We start from the raw sequence: 24,795 nt of genomic DNA on the forward strand, positions 1-24,795 counted from the left end.
TCTGATTTCCAATGAGTAGAGGCCCAACCTACTCAATCTTTCCTCATAAGTCAACACCCTCTTCTCTGTAATCAACCTAGTGAACGTTCTCTGAACTGCCTCCAAAGCAAGTATATCCTTTCGCAAATATGGAAACCAAAACTGTGCACAGTATTCCAGGTGTGGCCTCAACAATACCCTGTATAACTGTAGCAAGACTTCCCTGCTTTTATACTCCATCCCGTTTGCAATAAAGGCCAAGATTCCATTGGCCTTCCTGATCACTTGCTGTACCTGCATACTAACCGTAACATCACTACAGTTGTCGGTTCCAGCCTCACTTCAGGATTTAAGTACATATAATCTCGCCTGACACTCAGTGCAGTGCTGAGGGAGTGCTGCACTGTCGGAAGTGCCGTCCTGCGGATGAGGCTTTAAACCGATTCCGTCTGCCCTCTCAGATGGACGTAAAAGATCCGACGGATACTATTTGAGGAAGAGCAGGGGAGTTATCATGGTGACCTGGCCAATATTCATATCTGGCCCAGCATCACTAAAGTAGATTATCTGGTCATTCACCACATTGCTGTTTGTGGGAGCTTGCTGTGCACAAATTTGCTGTTGCTTTTCCTACATTACAACAGTGACTACACTGCAAAAAGTACTTCATTGGCTGTGAAATGCTTTGGTTGGTCATGAGATTGTGAAAGGTGCTATATCGCTGCAAGTTCCGACTCCATATCCTCGCCATCACCAAGACCAGAACTTCCACCTCTGTAACATCGCCCGACTCGGCCCTTGCTCAGCACATCTGCTGCTGATACACTCGTCCATGCTTTTGTTACCTCCTGACTTGACTTTTCCAACGCACTCCTGGCCGGCTTCTGATCTTCCACCCTCCATAAAATTCAGCTCATTCCTAAACTTTGCTGCCCATATCCTAGCTCACACTAAATCCCATTCACCATTCAGCTCACTGACCTACATTGGCTCCCGGTCCAGCAATGACTCCATTTTAAAATTCTCATGCTCGTGTTCAAATCCCTCCATGGCCTCGCCCCTCCCTATCTCTGTAATCTTCTCCAGTTCTTCAAACCTCCCGAGAACATAATAACACCGAGACAGGAGTAGGATTTCAGCCCCTCAAGCTAGCTCCGCCATTCAATGAGATCATGGCTGATCTGCAACCTAACTTCATATACCAGCCTTTGGCCCATATTCCTTAATACCTTTGGTTAACAGAAAGCTATCAATCTCAGATTTAGAATTAACAACTGATCTAGCATCAATTTCTATTTGCAGAAGAGAGTTCCAAACTTCTACCAACCTTAGTGTGTAGAAGTGTTTTCTAACTTTGGGTTTCTCCAATTCTGCCCTTTAGGGCATCCCTGATTTAAATCGCTCCACCATTGGTGGCCGTGCCTTCAGCTTCCTGGGCCCTAAACTCTGGAATTCCTCCTTAAACCTCTCTACCTCTTCTCCTTTAAGACGTTCCTTAAAACCTACCTCTTTACTAAGATTTTGATCATCTTTCCTAATATCTGCTTATGTGGCTTGGTGTCAAATTCTATCGCTCCTGTGAAGCGTGTTGGGATGACTTTACTACGTTAAAGGCGCTATATAAATGCAAGTTGTTTTTCCATGTGTAACCTCACTTTGAGGGGTATTTTTCAATGGACGTTTTTGTTAATTGCAGTGTGACGTCGTCAAAATCTCCTTACAGATTGTGCATAATATAGTATCTTGTTTAACAAATAGTACACAATATTATTGCTCAAGATAAGGATGCTAAAGCATCAGCTGAGACAATAATGTAAAAACTTATGTTACTGGTCTATAATCCTCTCTCAGGCATTCCAGCAAATGGTAGAGAAAGCATCATGCAGGAACACAGAACACTTAGACTAGTGTCAGTCGTGACTCAGTGGGTAGCACACTTGCCTCTACGTCAGAATGGTGTGGGTTCAAGTCCCAGGGAATTGAGCACAAATCGAGGCTGACATTTCAGTGCTAGTACTGAGGGAGTGCTGCACTGTTGGAGGTGTCATCTTTTGGATGGGCTTATTAAGCTGAGGCACAGCTTGGGTGGATGTGAATGATCCCATGGTACTGTCCTGACCAATAGCAATCCCTCAACCAACACCTCAAAACAGATGATCTGGTCATTATCACATTGCTGTGTGTGGGAGCTTGCTGTGCAAAGATTAGCTGCCGTGTTTCAACAAGGGACCACACTTCAAAAAGTTTGTGTTTGTGAAAGGCGCTGTCTTCTTTTTTTGCTACAAAACTATAACAGAAAAGTTCATCTGTTAAATCTCTATGTTGTTTTTTAAAACATATTTAATTCAGACTGACAACAGTTATGTGGCTCAGTGTCCATCCTTCGCCTGATTACTCTCTGGTGAAGCACCCTGGGACATTTTACTACGCTAAACAGGCAAGTTGTTGTTGTTGCTGGCTGTGGGGATACCCCTGGAATCATTTAGGAGCCAATCAGGATGCTGCAGCAGGAGAATTTGTGGCTGGATGTGGCTGGATGAATTGAGAGGGGCTGAATGACCTTCCTCATGCATTATTATCTTGTGATATAAAGTGTCTCATTCTCATGCCTGCCTGCGGCTATCTTTCAAACTGCTGCTCTCTGTAAGGTTTAACTAGCTGGGGCCATTCGGTTATTAATGTGCTGTAAATATATCTTGTTCTAGCTACTGATGCAATGACCATGAACTCCCTTATTAAAACATGCAGTGAGTGAACCAACGCACAAAGCTTCTGTATTCACTTAAAACTCTCTTTCGTTGCTAATGCTCCTCTGTCTCCCCTTCAGAGCAGGATTTTATTCTAACGCCGTTTTCTCCTGGATGTGTATTTATAACTCACTTTAAATTGACTGACTAATCAATCCTTGATGTGGCAGCATATATTCGCTGTCCAGTGCCTTGGCATGTTGAAGGCGCTGTACCGGTGGAAGTTGCTGTTGTTAAATAAGCCACCCCCGCCACACATGCAATGTTACTGGAATAAAAACCAGAAATGCTGGCACTGCTCAGCCGCTCAGCCAGCATCTGATGAGAGAGAACCAGAGTTATCATCATCATCATCATAGGCAGTCCCTCGGAATCGAGGAAGACTTGCTTCCACTCTTAGAATGAGTCCTTAGGTGGCTGAACAGTCCAATACGAGAACCACAGTCCCTGTCACAGGTGGGTCAGATAGTCGTCGAGGGTAAGGGTGGATGGGACTGGTTTGCCGCACGTTCTTTCTGCTGCCTGTGCTTGATTTCTGCATACTCTCGGCGATGAGACTCGAGGCGCTCAGCGCCCTCCCGGATGCACTTCCTCCACTTAGGGCAGTCTTTGGCCAGGGTCTCCCAGGTGTCAGTGGGGTGTTGCACTTTATCAGGGAGGCTTTGAGGATTTCCTTGTAACGTTTCCTCTGCCCACCTTTGGCTGGTTTGCCGTGAAGGAGTTCCGAGTAGAGCGCTTGCTTTGGGAGTCTTCAATGCTGGGGATGTGGCCTGGTCGAGGACGCTAATGTTGGTGCGTCTGTCCTCCCAGGGGATTTGTAGGATCTTGCGGAGACCTCGTTGGTGGTATTTCTCCAGCGACTTGAGGTGTCTACAGAAACATGGTCCATGTTTCTGAGCCATACAGGAGGGCGGGTATTGCTACAGCTTGGTGGCAGATTTGAGGGCCTGTTCTTCGAACACTCTTTTCCTCAGGCGGCCGAAGGCTGCACTGGCGCACTGGAGGTGGTGTTGAATCTCCTCATCAATGTCTGCTCTTGTTGATAAGAGGATCCCGAGGTTTGGGAAATGGTCCACATTGTCCAGGGCCGCATCGTGGATCTTGATGACTGGGGGGCAGTGCTGTGCAGCGAGGACTGGCTGGTGGAGGACCTTTGTCTTACGGATGTTTAGCGTAAGGCCCATGCTTTCATACGCCTTAGTAAACACTTCGACTATGTCCTGGAGTTCAGCCTCTGTATGTGCGCAGATGCAGGCGTCGTCCGCGTACTGTAGCTCGACGACAGAGGTTGGGGTGGTCTTGGAGCTGGCCTGGAGACGGCGAAGGTTGAACAGGTTCCCACTGATTCTTAGTTTAGTTCCACTCCAGCGGGGAGCTTGTCGGCTGTGAGGTGGAGCATGGCGACGAGGAAGATCGTTGGGACGATGACGCAGCCCTGTGTTACCGTAATAAAAACCAGAAATACTGGAAATGCTCAGCCGCTCAGGCAGCATCTGATGAGAGAGAACCAGAGTTAGTGTTTCAGGTCGATGACCTTTCGTCATCTCTCTCCACAGCTGCTGCCTGACCTGTTGAGTATTTCCAGCAGTTTCGGGTTTTATTTCAAATTTCCAGCATCCGCAGTGTTTTGCTTTTGTGCAATGTTACTGTACTTGTTGTGGCTGCCTTTGGCTTTTGACAGCCATCAGTACACAGGCAAATGTTTAATGAAGCACAGCACTGATCTGGCAAGGGATCAGCTCAGAAACTGGGAGTTCCAGCAAGCTCTGGAGCTCCCTGCCTAAACCTCTCCACCTCTACCTCTCTTTCCTCCTTTAAGAGGCTCCTTAAAACCTAACGCTTTTACCAAGCTTTTGGTCACCTGCGCCGTAAGCTTTTGTTCCCCTCCCTCTCCCTCCCCTGATGGTGCTGATTCGGTTCATGGTACAGCATGGACACCACTCCAGGGAGCAGCGCGAGCTGGTGCAGGAGGGCGACGGCAGCGAAGAGTGACATCATCAAGGTCCAGGTCGGTGATTGGAGCGTGGGCAGGTACAGCAGGAGTGGCGAGAGACTGTGGAGGGACGTGATCGGGGCCCAGGAGAGGCATGAGTGCGGGGCCAAGGGCCCAAGGGCAGCACGGGCCAGCCCACACTGCGATATGTGTGTGCTTGGTCCATGCAGCAGAGCTGGTCTCCAGTCGTCCTGGGTAACCCTTGCCACTGGACCAAGACCTAGCTCTGTCAAGCCCGTGTGGTGGCTGGTGTGCAACGGTCACCACACGTTTAAAAAATCCACGCACAGGCATCTTCCACACTTCAGGATGTAGTTCGGGTCCTTCATTGAAACACCTGTGAACTCATCCTTTTTTGGCAAGGAAGCAAGTCATCCTCGTTTCGAGGGACTACCTATGATGATGATGATGGTTACCTGCGCTAATTTCTCCGTATGTGGCTCGGTGTCAAATTTTTTGTCTCATAATACTCCTGTAAAACACCTTGGGACGTTTCACTACGTTAAAGGAACTATATAAATACAAGTTGTTGTTGTCATTGTTGTTCTCTCAATCCTCCCAACTTTGTCTCTCTCTCTCTCTCCTTCTCCCTCCCTCTATTTCTGTTTACTTATCTATCACTGCTGATCACTCTTGTTTCTTCATTGTCAGCCCTTTTTCTTTTCCATTGTCTCTCTCGTTCCCTCTCTCTCTCCTACTTCTTTTCTTCTCTTTTTCTCTCATAAATATATATTACTGACTGTTACTTTAGGTCACGTTAATCGGATAAATCTGCATTCTATGTCTGGCTCGCGAGCAGAATAGCTGGATTTATTTTAGGCGGCAGTTTCACGAGTCCACCCATGAGGGTGAAATGAGCGTCCCTGCCCTGACAAATGTTACATTCCCATCGCCAGCTTACTCTCCTGCACTGTGCTCTCTCCCTCTGCCCAGATATCCCACTGGTACAAACACAGTCATGGACAGACTAGCACTGGCCTGTCCTCATGAGCGTCGTCACATCTTAACATTGGGTGTGAAAGACAGACTGGGGGGGAAATCTTAACTTCCGATGTTTGCTGTTGAAAATGAACTGAAACCCTTAGTAACCAATAGTTCCACATTATAAGACCCTAAAATAAATGGAGAGACTGCGTCGCTCAGTCATACAGTAGGCCATGCAGTGCAGAGCTCCCTGTGGACACAGACGTGGATGCACCAGGCAGGGTAATTAGGACAATGCTCAGCCAAGATTTGTCAACTCTTGATTGGACACATTCCTGGAGGATCCATCACATGACCTGCTGCCTCAACAGCCCCGCCCCCACTCTCCCGACATTGGTCGCCCAACATGTCTATGGACATGTTGGGCGACCAACAGGCCAATTGGAAAGTGAACAGTCTCTCCATTACCCGATTGGATGGTTCTTGACTATCAGTCGAACAGCCTTTCCTCTATGTCCAATATTTTTTTAACGAGTAAACAAAAATGTTCAATAAATTTTAAAAAACACAATTTTTGTTATTGCCCCTTTAATATTTCTCCCGTGTGCTTGGAGATTCTTCTCCAACTATCGGTGTCAGCTGTGGCTCAGCCGTGGCCTCCGACTCTCTGATTCTACCTTAGAAGGTTGTGGGTTCAAGTCCCAATCCAGAAGCTTGAGCACAAAAACCTAAGCTGATACTCCAGTGCAGTGCTGAGGGAGTGCTGCACTGTCAGAGGTGTCGTCTTTTGGATGAGATGTTAAACCGAGGCCCCGTCTGCTCTCCCAGATGAACGTAAAAGATCCCACGGCACTATTTCGAAGAAGAGCAGAAGGGGAGTTATCCCCGGTGTTCTGGCCAATATTGATCCCTCAATCAACATAACAAAAACAGATTATCTGGTCATTATCACATTGCTGTCTGCGTCTGCGCACGTACAGAGGCTGAACTCCAGGACATATTTACTGAGGCGTACAAAAGAGCATTACGCTAAACATCCGTAAGACAAAGGTCATCCACCAGCCTGTCCTCGCTGCACAACACTGCCTCCCAGTCATCAAGATCCATGGCACGGCCCTGGACAACGTGGACCACTTCCCATACCTCGGGAGCCTCTTATCAACAAGAGCAGATATTGACGACGAGATTCAACACCGCCTCCAGTGTGCCATTGCAGCCTTCGGCCACCTGAGGTAAAGAGTGCTTGAAGACCAGGCCCTCAAAATTGCCATCAAGCTCATGGTCTACAGGGCTGTAGTAATACCCTGTATGGCTCAGAGACATGGACTATGTACAGTAGACACCTCAAGTCACTGGAGAAATACCACTAATGATGTCTCCACAAGATCCTATAAATCCCCTGGGAGGACAGATGCACCAACATTAGCGTCCTAAACCAGGCCAACATCCCCAGCCTTGAAGCACTGACCACACTTGATCAGCTCCGCTGGGCAGGCCACATTGTTCGTATGCCAGACACGAGACTCCCAAAGCAAGCGCTCTACTCTGAACTCCTTCACCGCAAGCCAGCCAAAGGTGGGCAGAGGAAACGTTACAAGGACACCCTCAAAGCCTCCCTGACAAATCCCCACTGACACCTGGGAGTCCCTGGCCAAAGACCGCCCTAAGTGGAGGAAGTGCATTCGGGAGGGCGCTGAGCACCTCGAGTCTCATCGCCAGTCCCACCCTCCCTTTCTCTCAACGACTATCTGTCCCACCTGTGACAGGGACTGTGGTTCTCATATTGGTCTGTTCAGCCAATCAAGGACTCATTTTAAGAGTGGAAGCAAGTCTTCCTCGATTCCGAGGGACTGCCTATGATGATGATGCTGTGTGTGGGAGGTTGCTGCATGTATTTTGGCTACTGCGTTTCCCACATTACATCAGTGACTACACTTCAAAGTACTTCATTGGCTGTAATGCACTTTGGGACGTACAGTAGTCGTGAAAGGCGCTATATAAATGCAAGTCTTTCTTTCTTAATTCCTGGAGACTCCAGGCCAATCCTGGAGGGTTGACGGCCCTAGCTCAGGCCTTAGCTCTGTTAACAGATATAATGGCACAACTAAACCAGGCCATCCCAGCTCGGGCCGTTCCAGGCCTCAGTAGAATGAAGAATAAGTACAAAAAATAATCTGTTATAAAGTGTCAGTGGCACAAATTGGCCAACTTGTTATGAGCTTGTCCTTATCCTGTTGATAAAAGGCTGTTTTTGTAACATGAACAATTACCCTTCTGACCCAAGCCTTTCACGGAAAGTCACTTCAAACTGATTAAACAGGCCTTCAAAGACCGAGGCACGGGGCAGCAAGAAAGTTAGGAATGAAGGAAAACAGAGAAGAATGCAGAAAAGATTGACGATAAAATCATTTCTATTTAGTTTCTGTGAGATACGTGACAAAAACAAGAAAGTGGTTGGTTCTTAAAGGGACAGAGTCCATGAACTGCAAAGAAAGAAAGACGCGCATTTATATGGCGCCTTTCACAACCTTGGGATGTCCCAAAACACTTTACAGTCAAAGAAATACATTTGAAATGTAGTCATGTTCTAATGTAGGAAAAACAGCAGCCAATTTGCGCACAGCAAGCTCCTACAATCAGCAATGTGATAATGACCGGATAATCTGTTTTCATGACGTTGATTAGGGATAAATATTGGCCAGGACACCAGGGAGAACTTCGCTGCTCTTTTTTGAAATAGTGCCACAGGATCTTGTATATCTACCTGAGAGACGGGGCCTCGGTTTAACGTCTCATCCAAAAGACGGCACCTCCAACAGTGCAGCACTCCCTCAGCACTGCACTGGGAGTGTCAGCCTAGATTTATGTGCTCAAGTTCCTGGAGTGGGACTTGAACCCACAACCTTCTGACTCAGAGGCCAGGGTGCTGCCCATTGAGCTATGGCTGACACATTTTTTGGCGCCGAATTTTTTGATGGGCTAATTTCCCACAGCAGAAAATCCACTTCAATGTTACCACATTGTCCAACACACAATATATTTACTGAACCAAGCCTCACATCCACTGTCAATATTTACACCAGTGTTACGCACTGACTTTCTGCCCACAGTTTACCGATAAACCACTTTCAGGATGAACTCAACCCACAACACCTCTGATTGATGGGTTGTAGGACTTGGGCCTACGATTTCCCTGTGCAGTGAGCTCTTGAATTGAATCATGCCATTGTGGGCAGCTGCAAAATGTTTTTCAATAAAACTCAATCTTAATTGGGCCTGCTCAGCAGCGGCTCAGTGGGCAGCACACTTGCCTCTGAGTCTGAAAGTTGTGGGTTCAAGTCCCACTCCAGAGACTTGTGCAGATAATCTAAGCTGACATGCCAGTGAAGTACTGAGGGAGTGCTGCACCGTCGGTGGAAAAACAGATGTCAACTCAATGAAGAATAAATTGTGGGTGGGGTGACCAAAAGTTACTTTAAGCAAACTGGTTTTATATAATTCTATTTTAGTAAAATAAATACTTTAGTTATGCGTCAGCTGCATGATTAGCTGGGATGGCATTGCAGAGGTTCTGGTTCTGTCAGGCCGCCTCCTGTGTAGAGATATAGTGCATGACAAAATCTCACGGGACCTGTTTCCCAGCCAGTCCCGTCCCCTTCAGGGTCTGGGCAGGTTCACTGACATTCCACAGTGCCGGAATCCCTTCGCAACGAGGGAGAAATGGCTGTCACAATTTTATTATATATTGAACCAACCATGTCAGCAATGGCAGTGACACCCTTACACATAGAATGATACGGCACAGAACGATCCAATTAGTCCCAACCCCCTCTGCCCTTTCCCCAACTTTTTTCCCCTTCCAGTATATACGCAACTTCCTTTTGAAAGCTACTATTGAATCTGCTTCCACCGCCCTTTCAGGCAGTGCAGCAAACCAGTCCCACCCACCCCTTCCCAAAAACTGCTTCCAGTAGTAGCATGGCCAAGTGGTTTAAGGCGCTGGATCCAGGTTCCAGTCTCTTTGGAGGCGTGGGTTTGAATCCCACTGCTGCCAGAATTCGCACTGTGTAGCATTTGCATTTCTTCAGCACAAGCATGAAGCAGTGTGTGGCAACTTTGTTACGATGGGGCTATTTCACCCAGAGAGTGGTGACCCTGTGGAATTCTCTACCACAGAAAGTTGTTGAGGCCAATTCACTAAATATATTCAAAAAGGAGTTAGATGTAGTCCTTACTACTAGGGGGATCAAGGGCTATGGTGAGAAAGCAGGAATGGGGTACTGAAGTTGCATGTTCAGTCATGAACTCGTTGAATGGTGGTGCAGGCTCGAAGGGCTGAATGGCCTACTCCTGCACCTATTTTCTATGTTTCAACGACTATCTGTCCCACCTGTGACAGAGACTCTGGTTCTTGTATTGGACTGTTCAGCCACCGAAGGACTCATTTTAAGAGTGGAAGCAAGTCTTCCTCGATTCTGAGGGACTGCCTATGATGATGATGATCAGATCTTCTGTTCCGCCATTCAATTCGATCATGGCTGATATGTACCTTAACTCTATTTATAAGAACATAAGAAATAGGAGCAGGAGTAGGCCATACGACCCCTTGAGCCTGCTCCGCCATTTAATGCGATCATGGACTCAGGTCCACTTCCCCGCCCGCTCCACGTAACCCTATTTTTTTTTGCTCTTACTGTTTCAACTTCTTCTTCAGTTCTTTCCCCTGACCCTCCTCCTTGGTGATCTCCTCGTCCTTGCCCTCCAGCTCCAGCACCCGCTTCCGCAGGTTTCCCACCTCAGCCACAAGGCCGGAATTGCCGCACTGCCCAGGGCCGATTTTATCCCACAGTTCCTGGAGTCCCTCTTCGGCCTTCTGCAGATTTTCGTTGGCTTCCTCCAGCTTTTCCAGTCGCCAGGTGAGACCGGATAGCTTTGGTAGGTGTTGGAAGGTGCCACCTTATATTTGAAGCTTTGTGTTTTTATCATTTCCCGTTTGTTTTTCCTCATCACAACAACTCGCTGCGGAAAAAAAATTCTCATTGCATCTCCGGTTCCTTTGCCAATTACCTTAAAACCGTGACACCACTGCATTAAAAGATTCTCACAAAGTCTGTGGCTGTGTTAGAATTATTGTTCTGTTTGATAATCTGCCTGACTGTGCGGTTTGAAACACTGCAATTTGTACAGCACTATCAATTCATTTCCTGAGATAAGTAAATGTTCTCTTGTCCTCATGACACGGTTGCCATGATGATCAGTTCCCGTCCAGTTCGCAGGCCTCCATCGCTGCCCCCTTTTGGACAGTGACTCGGAGACCTGAGGTAGCTCCCAGGCTGAACTCTTCACCTTCACCTCCCTCCTGCTGAACCGCAGCACACACACACACACACACACAGCCTCTTTCATTTTATTTCCATGTATTTCTTTATGCTTTTATGGTACAGCCTGACTCCACCATCACTGCACTCTACTCTCGCGCTCTACTCGGAACTCCTTCACGGCAAGCGAACCAAAGGTGGGCAGCGGAAACGTTACAAGGACACCCTCAAAGCCTCCCTGATAAAGTGCAACATCCCCACTGACACCTGGGAGTCTCTGGCCAAAGACCGCCCTAAGTGGAGGAAGTGCATCCGGGAGGGCGCTGAGCACCTCGAGTCTCATCGCTGAGAGCATGCAGAAATCAAGCACAGGCAGCGGAAAGAGCGTGCGGCAAACCTGTCCCACCCACCCTTTCCGTCAATGACTATCTGTCCCGCCTGTGACAGGGACTGTGGTTCTCGTATTGGACTGTTCAGCCAACCAAGGACTCATTTCGAGAGTGGAAGCAAGTCTTCCTCGATTCCGAGGGACTGCCTATGATGATGATTGTGACTTTCCTCCACCAACACTGGAGGCAGTTCAGAGAAGGTTCACTCGGTTGATTCCGGCGATGAGGGGGTTGACTTATGAGGAAAGGTTGAGTAGGTTGGGCCTCTACTCGGAAGTCAGAAGAATGAGAGGTGATCTTATCGAAACGTATAAGATTATGAGCGGGTTTGACAAAGTGGATGCAGAGAGGATGTTTCCACTGATGAGGGAGACTAGAACTAGGACATAATTTGAAATAGTACTGTGGGATCATTTACGTACACTGAGAGGGCTGCCGGGTCCTCTGTTTAACGTCTCATCCAAAAGACAGCTCCTCTAACCAGACAGCACTCCCTCAGTACTAGGGGACATAGTCTCAGAATAAGGGGCCGCCCATTTAAAACTGAGATGAGGAGGAATTTCTTCTCTCAGAGGGTTGTAAATCTGTGAAATTCGTTGCCTTAGAGAGCTGTGGCAGCTGGGACATTGAATGGATTTAAGACAGAGATAGACAGTTTCTTAACTGATAAGGGAATAAGGGGTTATGGGGAGCGGGCAGGGAAGTGGAGCTGAGCCCATGATCAGATCAACCATGATCTTACTGAATAGCCGAGCAGGCTCGAGGGGACGTATGGCCTACTCCTGCTCCTATTTCTTACGTTCTTATAACACTTTTATCCCCATCTCTTCAGAAGGCACTGACTCATGTTGGGGCACAGTTTTGTGGACACCAGATGCCTCCAGTGCCTCACCCGAGAGGCCTCTCTTCACGTGTGAGTCTGGACCGTCAGTGTCAGTGAGCTATTCGACTCTCGGGCACATCACAGACAAGCCAAACTCTGCCCTCATCTCTTATAAGTCCTCCATTTACACAGCACCTTTCATATCATCAGGAGCCCCCAAAGAATTTTGCAGCCAATGAAGTACTTTATTTTTGAAATGTCATCACCAAGTGTCAACTGTGGCTCAGTGGGTAGCACTCTTGCTTCTAGGTCAGAAGGTTGTAGGTTCAAGTCCCACACAAGGGATAAAAATCTCAGTGGACATTCCAATGCAGTGCTGAGGGAATGCTGAACTGTTGGAGGTGCCGTCTTTCAGATGAGATATTAAACTGAGGTCTAATCTACTCTTGCAAGTGGATGTAAAAAAAAATCCCATGACAATTTCAAAGTTAAAGCAGCAGAGTTATCCCTGGTGTCCTGGCCAATATTTATCCCTCAATCAACATAACAAAAACAGATTATCTGGTCATTGCTGCTTGTGGGAGCTTGCTTGTCTGAAAATTGGCTGCTGCATTTCCTACATTACAACAGTGACTATGCTCCAAATGTAAAATGCTTTGAGATGTCTGGAGGTTATGAAAGGTGCTATATAAATCCAAGTCTTTCTTTTTAATGTGGCCAATTTGCGCACAGCAAGCTCCCACAAATGACAATGAACAGATAATCTGTTTTTAAGTGATATTGGTTGAGAGATAAATATTGGCCAGGACACCGGGATAACTCCCCTGCTCTTCAAAATAGTGCCAAACGATCTTGTATGTTCACCTGAGAGAGTAGACGCGGCCTCGGTTTAACATCTCATCCTAATGACGGCTTACTCCTGTTCCTATTTCTTATGTTCTTATGTAATAGGGATCAGGAGTGGGAAATTTGGCTGATTTTTTTACTCCCTCATCGAGGGGCACTGAGGCCAACTGATGACACCCCTACTGTTGCCATAGTGATGATCAGTTAACTCAGCACAGGCCTGGATCGAACACAGGCCCCTCCTCTTCCCTGTGGCTGAACTAATCACAGGTTTCCACAGCCTGAGCCATTGAGGAGCTGGAGTGAAGAGACGAGACAGACTGCATCTAAATCTGCCAGAGGACAGAATCTCCAGCTCATGCAAGTAAGTGAATAAATCTTTGGTTCAGTACACTGCCGAAGGAAGGGATTGCTTTGATGGGACTTTTCTCACAAGGGCGCAAGAGATCCACTGAACCGAGTTCATTTATTCCAATTTACTTTTTTCTCTGGCAATAAAACTTTCAAACATCGTTGCTTCAAAGCAAAAACTAAGGGGCCGAAATTGCGCTCTTTTTCGCTGACCCCTTACCGCGCGGCAGCAACTCCTTTTCAGAATGAAAGGAGAGAAGGAAAGAAAGAAAGAAATGCATTTATATAGCACCTTTCACAACCACCGGACATTCCAAAGCGCTTTACAGTCAATGAAGTCTTTTGAAGTGTAGTCACTGTTGCAATGTAGGAAACACGGCAGCCAATTTGCGCACAGCAAGCTCCCACAAATAGCAATGTGATAATGACCGGATCATCTCTTTAATGATGTGATTGAGGGATAAGTATTGGCCAGGACGCAAGTTACTGTAGTTCTGGGGGCTGGTAGGAAATCTTGAGTTGGCGTTCTTAACACAGAGGTGTGCCCTTCTGGAATAACCTCACAGGGGGCCATTTAAACCTAAGCTGCCCACAGGAAACTGACAGAACGGTGCAAAGCTAGTTTTACACATCTTCCAATTCAACTTTCCATTGAAATCAGTATTGGGCGGGGTGTAAAACCGTTGTTCCACCGATCCCTTGGGCTTCCCGCACGGCGAGTTAGGTTACAGTTACCCCGCAGTCTCACCTTCTACAGGAGCCTCTCCTGATGACAGGATATCCCTTGGGCAACTCATTTACACATTTGCAAAGCATTTTTAAAGGGACACTTGTCAAAAACATATCTGGCAAACCATCCCTCCTTGTTTGGTGAAGTGCTACATTCTGGGGTTTTTCCGGTAAATATTTCCTTTGGTTCAGTGTCACTGGCCTCTCAAGTAAGTGGACCTTGTGTCCCCTATGAGCTGGAGTGCACCCAATGTTTAGGTAAATGTAGCGGGCCCAGAGGTCGAACACTGCAGTCCAGCTTACTGGAATGTGTCGCATGTCACCAGACGATCCTCTCATCTTCAATAGATGGAGGTAGGTACAGTCTCTCTGGACTGTAGCTCATGCTGTACCCCATTGAATATGTTATACAGTCATACAGGGTATTGGTGAGGCCACACCTGGAATACTACGTGCAGTTTTAGTTTCCATATTTACAAAAGGATATACTTGCTTTGGAGGCAGTTCAGAGAAGGTTCACTCGGTTGATTCCGGAGTCCCATGTTGCTTTAATTGTAGAGCACATTTGATCAACTCAATCTATATGCAAACTCATGCAGAGGCACAACTGCTGTTTGTGTTCTGCTATTGCACCATAACCATAGCTTCATAGTGCAACGCACTAGTTGGTCTCCTGCTGTAGTGTGATGAAGATAATTGACATACCACAGCCCGGTCAAAACGAGGTGACCTCCCGTGGAGAATAGCCTGGTGGGTTAGGGTTTTGGTGCCATAGTGTGGCAGAAAAAAGGAATTTGTGCCTGTGATTGCCACCAGGAAGAGCCTGTGATTTAAGGACTTGCACGCCCTTGTGAATTTTCTACTTGAATTCTCTCGTTCTTTGCCCATTGTCCCAGTTAAATAGCTTGTTCACTTCACCCTTCTTTCTCTCACGAAGGTGCCGGTCCCTTGCATTCTTTGGTACCCCACCCAGATGGCCATGTGTGAGCCGGAACACAGAATGTTTGTCTCTGGGTGTATCACAGCTCAGCCTCTGACACACGCGCACATCCATAGAAACATAGAAACATAGAAACATAGAAAATAGGTGCAGTAGTAGGCCATTCGGCCCTTCGAGTCTGCACCGCCATTCAATATTAATATGTCCTTACTATACAGTATAAATGCACACAAGGCCCATACTTGAGAGAAGATCACTCTGTGACCAGTTACCTTTATTACCAAGACCTCAAGAGGCAGACGGTGGGTGGAGCTTCTCCTTTTATACCGGAAGGTCCAGGTTAGGAGTGTCTCCCACAAGTTCGCCTCCTGTGGTCAGTGTTCTCAAGGCTTATACATGGGTTACAATGACAGTAGAATACATGGCATCACCTCCCCCCGCAAAGTGTTATTGGGATCACAGGTTAAGTCTCTCTGGTGGTTTACGCTCCCTTGTAGAGCGCCTAGTTGGGGCTCCGGTTGTTGGGCGCTGGCCTGAGTGTCTGCTGTCCGGACTGCCCACAGTGACTGGGCTCTCCTCCACTTGGTTCCGGTGTTTGGTTACCTGTGGTGGAATAAACTCTACATCGTGTTCTTCCTCTGCTTCTTTTATGGGGTTGCTGAACCTCCTTTTAGTTTGATCCACGTGTTTGCGGCAGATTTGTCCATTGGTAAGTTTAACTACCAAAACCCTATTCCCCTCTTTGGCAATCACATTGCCTGCAAGCCATTTGAACCGTGCAGCGTAATTAAGGACAAAAACAGGATCATTGACATCAATACATCGCGCCCTCGCATTCCTGTCATGGTAGTCACATTGTGACTGACGCCTGCTCTCAACAATTTCTTTCATAGTAGGGTGTATACGGGATAACCTGGTTTTGAGCGTCCTTTTCATTAGCAGCTCTACGGGTGGAACCCCTGTGAGCGAGTGTGGTCGGGATCTATTGGCCAACAGGAGACGTGATAAGCGGCTTTGTAGGGAACCCCCTTGGATTCTGAGCATCCCCCGTTTGATTATCTGCACTGCTCGTTCCGCCTGGCCATTTGACGCCGGCTTGAACGGTGCCGTTCTGACATGGTTGATTCCATTGCCTGCCATGAAGTCCTGGAATTCAGTGTTTGTGAAGCACGGGCCATTGTCACTGACTAATAAGTCCGGTAGACCATGGGCGGTAAACATTGCCCGTAGACTTTCTACTGTGGCAGAGGATGTGCTTGAATTTAAAATGGCACACTCAATCCATTTGGAGTAGGCGTCTACTACAACCAAAAACATTTTCCCATGAAAGGACCTGCGTAGTCCACATGGATGTGTGACCATGGCTTGGCGGGCCAAGACCAGGGGCTAAGGAGGGCTTCCCTGGGTGCGTTGCCCAGCTGAGCACATGTATTACACCTGCGAACACAAATTTCCAGGTCTGCATCTATCCCTGGCCACCAAACGTGTGGCCTGGCAATTGCCTTCGTCATGACAATGTCCGGGTGCTCATTGTGAAGTTCTCTGATAAATACCTCTCTGCCCTTCTGGGGCATGACTACTCGGTTTCCCCACAGTAGGCAATCGGCCTGAATCGAGAGTTCATCCTTGCGCCTATGAAATGGTTTAAACTCCTCAGGGCATGCCCCATATGGGGCTGCCCAGTCCCCATTCAGGATACATTTCTTAACTAAAGACAGTAGCAGGTCTTTATTTGTCCAGACTTTAATCTGATGGGCTGTCACAGGTGAGCCTTCACTTTCGAAAGCTTTAATAGCCATGACCATCTCAGCATCATGCTCAGCTGCCCCCTCAATGATGGCTAGTGGTAGCCTGCTGAGTGCATCGGCGCAGTTTTCAGTGCCTGGTCTGTGCCGAATTGTGTAGTCATAGGCGGCTAACGTAAGTGCCCACCTCTGTATGCGGGCCGATGCATTTGCATTTATGGCCTTGTTGTCGGCCAAAAGGGAAGTTAGGGGTTTGTGATCTGTTTCTAGTTCAAATTTCCTGCCAAACAGGTACTGGTGCATTTTTTTTACTGCATATACACATACAAGCGCTTCCTTTTCTACCATTCCGTAGCCCCTTTCTGCCTGGGACAGACTTCTGGAGGCATAAGCTACTGGCTGTAACTGACCATTGACATTCACATGCTGCAACACACACCCGACCCTATAGGACGACGCATCACACGTTAAAACTATTTTCTTACACGGGTCATATAACGTTAACAGTTTGTTGGAGCATAACAAATTGCGTGCTCTATCAAAAGCCCTTTCCTGGCTGTCCCCCCCAGACCTAATTGCGACCTTTGCGTAGGAGCATGTGTAGTGGCTCTAACAGCGTGCTCAATTTGGGAAGAAAGTTGCCAAAATAGTTCAGGAGCCCCAGGAACGAACGCAGCTCCGTCGTGTTACGGGGTCTGGGTGCTCTCTGGATCGCTTCTGTTTTGGACGCAGTAGGTCTGATCCCATCTGCTGCTTGCCTCCTCCCCAGGAATTCTACCTCTGGAGCTACGAAGACGCACTTCGCCTTTTTCAGTCGCAGCCCTACCCGGTCCAATCTGCGTAGCACCTCCTCCAGATTGTGGAGCTGTTCTTCAGTATTGTGACCCGTGATGAGGATGTCGTCTTGAAAAACCACCGTCCTTGGAATCGACTTGAGGAGGCTTTCCATATTTCGCTGAAAGATCGCGGCGGCCGAGCGAATCCCGAACGACATCTGTTATACTCAAACAACCCCTTGTGTGTCGTGATGGTGGTCAGCTTCTTTGACTCACTCGCCAGCTCCTGGGTCATGTAAGTTGAGGTCAGGTCCAATTTTGATAAAAATTTGCCACCGGATAGCGCGCAAAGAGGTCCTCCGCTCTCGGTGGCGGGTGCTGGTCTTGGAGTGACACCCGATTGATGGTGGCCTTGTAATCGCCACATATCCTGACCGACCCATCCGACCTGAGCACTGACACGATCGGGCTCGCCCAGTCACTGAATTCGACTGGTGAGATGATGCCTTCCCTCAGCAGGCGGTCCAATTCGCATTCTATCTTTTCCCGCATCACGTACGGCACCATTCTGGCCTTGTGGTGTACTGGCCTGGTGTCCGGGTTTATGTGAATCACGATCTTGGTCCCCATGAAAGTGCCAATGCCGGGTTGAAATAATGAGTCAAATTTGTCCAGGACCTGTGAGCATGATACTCGCTCCACAGAAGAAATTGCATTGACATCGCCCCATTTCCAATTCATGACAGCAAGCCAACTCCTCCCCAGTAGTGCGGGACCGTCCCCTGGGACAATCCAGAGTGGCAACCTGTTCTCCGAATCTTTGTGGGTCACAACTACCGTGGCGCTGCCTAGCACCAGAATGATCTCTTTTGTATATGTCCGTAGCTGTGCGTCAATCGGCAATAATTTTGGCCTCCTGGCCTTGGACACCCACAACTTGTCGAACTGTTTGATACTCATCAGGGACTGGCTGGCCCCTGTATCTAGCTCCATTAATACTGGGATGCCATTGAGGAGCACTTTCATCATTATCAGTGGCGTCCTGGTAAATGAACTGTATATGTGCTCCACATGAACTTGCTGAACTTCCAGCGATTTCCCCCAGTATTCATTTGGCCTCGTAGGGCTTACATTGAGCCCGTCCTCCTTGTATATCAACCTGGCTGCAGGCTTCCTGCACATATGCGCCAAGTGACCGCTGACGTTGCAGTTTCTGCAGGTATATTGCTGATACCTGCAAGCTCTGGCTGGGTGTTTGCCTCCAAACCTGCAGCATGAGCTAGAGGCTCCGTTGTTGGAAACAAATGATCCATTACCAGTCGATCGTCTCTGACTGTCTCTGTAACTGTCCTTAAACGCACCATTAACAGGTGTTGATGGCCCCATTACTGGCCGCATTGTCCATTGCGATGGCATGAATCGCCGTTCAGCTAGCCATTGTCTCTGTTGAATTCCCCTTTTGGTTCGACTGCATGCTGGGGCATGTCTGATTGCCTTTGTCTGCCTAGAGAACTGTGTGCCGCGTTAACAATGTTGACTCCCTGGTCGTTTGCCGCATTTGAGCCAAGATTTTTGCCATAAATCATTCTGGTCTCTTTCTCTCCTGAGATAATTGTCTGGGCTATCAGAGCTGCTGCTTCCAAGGTCAAGTCTTTGGTCTCAATCAGTTTCCTGAAAACCCCAGCATGTCCGATGCCCTCAATAAAAAAGTCTCAGCATCTCCGCTCTGCATGCATCTGGGAACTTACATAGGCTCACCAGTCCCCGGAGATCTGCCACGAAGTCTGGAACGCTTTGCCCTTCTCCTCGCCAGTGCGTGTAAAACCGGTGTTTCACCATGTACATGCGGCTCGCCGGTTTAAGATGTTCCCCGATCAACTTACTGAGTTCTTCGAACGTCTTGTCCGCCAGCTTCTCTGGCGCTAGAAGGTCCTTCATCAGGGAGTACGTTCTGGATCCACAAACCGTCAGGAGATGAGACCTGCATTTGTCAGCCGAAATCTGTCCCAACCTTTCCTTAGTGACAAAACTTTGCTGTAGTCTCTCAATAAAGTCGTCCCAATCATCACCAATACAGTACCTCTCTTCTGTGCTACTAGTGGCCATGCTCGCGTGTTTTAAATCCCAGTTTCTCGTCGCCAATAATATTCCTTACTATACAGTATAAATGCACACGAGGCCCATACTTGAGAGAAGATCACTCTGTGACCAGTTACCTTTATTACCAAGACCTCAAGAGGCAGACAGTGGGTGGAGCTTCCCCTTTTACACCGGAAGGTCCAGGTTAGGAGTATCTCACACAAGTTCGCCCCCTGTGGTCAGTGTTCTCAAGGTGTACAACTTAGGTCAGCTTATACATGGGTTACAATGACAGTTGAATACATGACAAATATGATCATGGCTGATCCTCTATCTCAACACCATATTCCTGCTTTTTCCCCATACCCCTTGATGTCTTTTGTTTCTAGAAATCTATGGATTTCCCTCATAAATATATTCAGTGACTTGGCCTCCACAGCCTTCTGTGGTAAAGAATTCCACAGATTCACCACCCTCTGAGTGAAAACATTTCTCCTCATCTCGGTCCTAAATTTCCTACCCCGTATCCTGAGACTGTGACCCCTTGTTCTAGACTTCCCAGCCAGGGGAAACATCCTCCCCGCATCCAGACTATCCAACCCAGAATTTAATACGTTTCAATGAGATACCCTCTTATTCTTCTAAACTCCAGTGAATACAGGCCTAGTCGATACGACAATCCTACCATCCGAGGAATCAATCTGGTGAACCTGTGCTGCACTCCCTCTATTGCAAGTGTATCCTTTCTTCGGTAAGGAGACCAAAACTGCACACAATACTCCAGCAGTTGTTGGATCATGATCAGGAGCAGGAACCCTGGATGCCATTTCCACTTCTGGACCTGGCCGATTGTAGACCCCAAATGAATTCAGCAAAGGCTGAACATCAAACCTGCAACTTTGCTGGTACATGTGACTCAGGAGAGGCATTTGCCCCATCTATATTTCTGAATTGTTCTCAGGATCGAGGCAACACTGGCAAGGCCGCAATTATTGGGATGGGGGAGACTAGAACTAGTGGGCATAATCTTAGACTAAGGGGCCGCCCATTTAAAACTGAGATGAGGAGGAATTTTTTTCTCTGAGGGTTGTAAATTTGTGGGATTCGCTGCCTCAGAGAGCTGTGGAAGCTGGGACATTGAATAAATTTAAGACAGAGATAGACAGTTTCTTAAACGATAAGGGGATAAGGGGTTATGGGGAGTGGGCAGGGAAGTGGAGCTGAGTCCATGATCGGATCAGCCATGATCGTATTAAATGGTGGAGCAGGCTCGAGGGGCTGGATGGCCTACTCCTGTTCCTATTTCTTATGTTTATTGAACAACACCGAGGTAAGCAAACTGCATTGAGCACAAACAGCGGATTTACTGTAAATACAAACTTCATTTTGAAATCAAAACAACAAAAATACTCCCCCCACCACCAATTCTCAGCGTGAGATATGCTCACTCATGTCGAACCTAGCTATCTGCCTGCGGCTTGGTCGCAACACGACCCAACGTACAACTGCAGATTTCTCTGACGCTGTCGCAGAACAAAAAGGATTTCTTTTAAAGCCTCCCCCACCTTTCAAAGCCCCATTTTGCCCCCACAAAACAGCTGCCAAAAAATAAAATACTTAGAATTGAATGGAAAGGCTTGATTCCTTCCTGGGACCCGCTCTAGACACTCTGAACGATGGGTTCCCCATCCAAAGACATTGGCAACAGCCAACAGGCTCATACCAAGGCCTTCCTGAACCAACACCTTGCCTCTGGCTTACACCGAGATAAACACAGCCGACAGAAAGAGCTAGCCGTAACCAATTTTAACCCTGTGTGTGCTTGAGGCAGTAAGAAAGAACCCAATAAATCAGATCAAATACTTCCATTTTTATCACGTTGATGGGGGAGGGGGGTTAGAGCACTTACCACACTGCGTGCCAGTAATACAATGGGAGACTTTGTCATGACTTAGATTGCGTGTTTGGGATTGAACAGAAAATCCTTTTTAGTTTTAAAGCACTGCAGCCGCTTTAGGACAAGATTAACATAAGAATTCGAAACAGGAGTAGGCCATCTAGCCCCTCGAGCCTGCTCTGCCATTCAATAAGATCATGGCTGATCTGGCTGTGGACTCAGCTCCACTTACCCGTCTGTAACCTTTAATTAAAGCTGCCTCCCTGTCGGGGAATTGAACCCAGGCCTCCCGCGTGAGAGGTGGGGATACTTACCACTCTACTAACGAAGAACTGACAATGTAAGGCAAATCCAAGGAGGAATTTCAGAGTCTAAACGTCAGCAACTCATTTAAATAGCGACAGAAAATTAGTCAGGAAGTCCTTTCACTCCCCAGACCACAAATCGTTAACCAACTGAAGAAAGAATTCTCAACATCAAATTCAACAGCATAACTTAATTAGCAATTAATCTGAATCGTTACTAATAATGCCTCTAAAGTCACTGAACAGAGAGGAAACAATGAAAGTAATTAAGTGTGGAGACCCCAGATCTTTGGATTGAGTCCTGAAGATGAGCTTGTGGGAAGGGGAAAGCAGGAATCAGTGGAGGTTCAGAGAGAGAGAGAGAGGCTGGGAAACTCTGGAGATCGTCAAAGCAGCCCCCGGGAGCAATGGAGAAAGTTTTAAAACAAAAGTTGTGGCAGAGAGAGGAGGAGCAGCGAGCGAGTGACTGAGCTCCAGTGGGAGAGAGCTGGGTCAAGAGGAGATGAAATTGGTCCTTACACTGTCCACGTTCCCGAGATGGACACAACAGCGGCCAGCAGAGGCAGGAACAGCCAACAGCTCATGGTGGATTCCAGGTACAAGGGAGCAAAGCAGGTCCAACTGCGGCCGGGGCTACACTCGGTCACACCATCAGGGAAAAGATGCTGGAGTCACAAGCTGTAGCCTTGTGCACTGGCAGCCTGCCGGATCTGGGATCCCTGTCCAGCCCCGGCCGATGAATCACACGTTTTAAGAGCCAGCACACACCCAAAGCGCAGCCAGCCCGGTGACAGGAGGAAGTTGCCTCTGCTGCCAGCTGTCGCTCCAAGCTCCTCTCTCTCTCTCTCTCCAAGTGCGATTACAGTGCGGGTGACCCGGAGGCTCACACTGCCAGAAACATTTGTTTTGGTTCAATCACAAATACATATTTCTTAAAGGGACAGTGTTGTCAGGATGAAATGCCATTGATGATACAAAAGTCCCCCCCACACACACATTACAGACTGTTAAGTATGGAAGAACTCTACAAGACTGAGTACTGTGAGCTAAAACTGGTGTGACCTTATTCTCTTTAATACAACTCCAGAGTGCCTAAGCAGCATGGCAGACAACCTTTTGTATGCCCTTGCACGAGGTGTGCAGGTGACCCTTGGGCCTCCAACAGTTGCGCCCTCTGGTGCCCAGTCTTACACAGTTACAATGTTTACATACATAACACAGATTATTTTATATCACTTTGTAATCATCTTTGGAACATTTTTCCCTGCTCATTTTCTCTCCCCTTCCTCCCCTTCCCCCTTTCCCAAAGCTGTGCGCTCCATCACGAGGGTCAGTTCAACTCGAACGCCCTCGATTATTCATGCGTGAGGCCCAGAGACCGAGTACAAAACAGGCTATTCGACTGTAGTCCTCGATGGACTTGCACAGGGGTCGCTGGCAGTATTCCCTGTAAGCTGCGCTTTGTTCTGGCTGGCCTGTGCCTTTTAATGCGCGGTCCCTTTAAATTTCTGAGCCTGCGCGGGACCAGCATGTAAAAGCCGGTGAATGGCCTGCGAGGGACCTTTCAGAGTATCGCCCGCCCGTGCACCTTAGTGGGAACATCGGTCACCGGGTAGCGATCAGGAGCAGGCTGATGTTCCCTCCCTGATCAGGAACACTGAGGTCGATTGTAAAGCAAGACTTGCATTTATATAGCGCCTCAGGATGTCCCAAAGCACTTTACAGCCAATGAAGTACTTTCGAAGTTGTTGCAACGTAGGAAATGCTGCAGGCAAATTGCGCACAGCAAACTCCCACGAAGACCAGGCCCTCAAATCCACCACCAAGCTCATGGTCTACAAGGCTGTAGTATTACCCGCCCTCCTGTATGGCTCAGAGACATGGACCATGTACAGTAGACACCTCAACTTGCTGGAGAAATACTACCAATGATGTCTCCGCAAGATCCTACAAATCCCTGGGAGGACAGACGCACTAACGTTAGCGTCCTCGACCAGGCCAACATCCATCCCCAGCATTGAAGCACTGACCATGCTTGATCAACTCTGCTGGGCAGGCCACATTGTTCGCATGCCAGACACGAGGCTCCCAAAGCAAGTGCTCTACTCGGAACTCCTTCACGGCAAATGAGCCAAAGATGGACAGAGGAAACATTACAAGGACACCCTCAAACCGACACCTGGGAATCCCTGGTCAAAGACCACCCTAAGTGGATGAAGTGCATCCGGGAGGGCGCTGAGCACCTCGAGTCTCATCGCCGAGAGCATGCAGAAAACAAACGCAGGCAGCGGAAGGAGCGTGCGGCAAACCAGTCCCACCCACCCCTTCCCTCAACGTCTGTCTGTCCCACCTGTGACAGGGACTGTGGTTCTCGTATTGGATTGTTCAGCCACTTAAAGACTCATTTTTAGAGTGGAAGCAAGTCTTCCTCGATTCCGAGGGACTGCCTATGATGATGATGATGATAATGACCAGATATAATCTAGTTTATAGTGACGTTGGTTGAAGGATAACGATTGGCCAGGACACCGGGGATAACTCCCCTGATCTTCTTCAACAGCGTGCCGTGGGATGGTCTACGTCCATCTGAGAGGGCAGACAGGGCCTTGGTTTAACATCTCATCCGAAAGACCCAGCCTCAGTTGTTCTGTAGTTGTGTCTCCTTCAGAAGGACGACTGTATTCTTTTAATCAATCACAAGGTCCTTATTGATGTGAGTTATTGTGATCTGAAAGGGCGGTGGATGCAAACTCAGTAGTAACATTCAGAAGAGAATTGGATATAAACTTGTAAAGGAATCATTTGCAGAGCTATGAGGACAGAGCAGGGGAGAGGGACTAATTGGACAGCTCTTCCAAAGAGCCGGCAAAGGCACGATGGGCCGAATGGCCTCTTTGTGTGCTGTAAGGTTCTATGATTCTGCGAAATAAAACCATTGATTGCGATTGGGTACC

At 47.9% G+C, this 24,795-nt stretch overlaps 1 protein-coding gene across 1 annotated transcript in view; it reads right to left on the bottom strand.

The window, feature by feature from the left end:
* LOC139234915 (transmembrane protein 150A) overlaps window positions 1-22,674 on the bottom strand; it is a 58,779-nt gene extending 36,105 nt beyond the window's left edge. The window contains exon 1 of the mRNA XM_070865793.1: window positions 22,361-22,674. Coding sequence (XP_070721894.1) covers window positions 22,361-22,425 — 65 coding nt within the window. The 5' untranslated portion in view covers window positions 22,426-22,674. The remainder of the gene's footprint in view (window positions 1-22,360) is intronic.
* Window positions 22,675-24,795: the final 2,121 nt, after the last annotated feature.

This window comes from Pristiophorus japonicus, chromosome 22, assembly GCF_044704955.1.
Source record: "Pristiophorus japonicus isolate sPriJap1 chromosome 22, sPriJap1.hap1, whole genome shotgun sequence".
Lineage (NCBI taxonomy): Eukaryota > Metazoa > Chordata > Chondrichthyes > Pristiophoridae > Pristiophorus > Pristiophorus japonicus.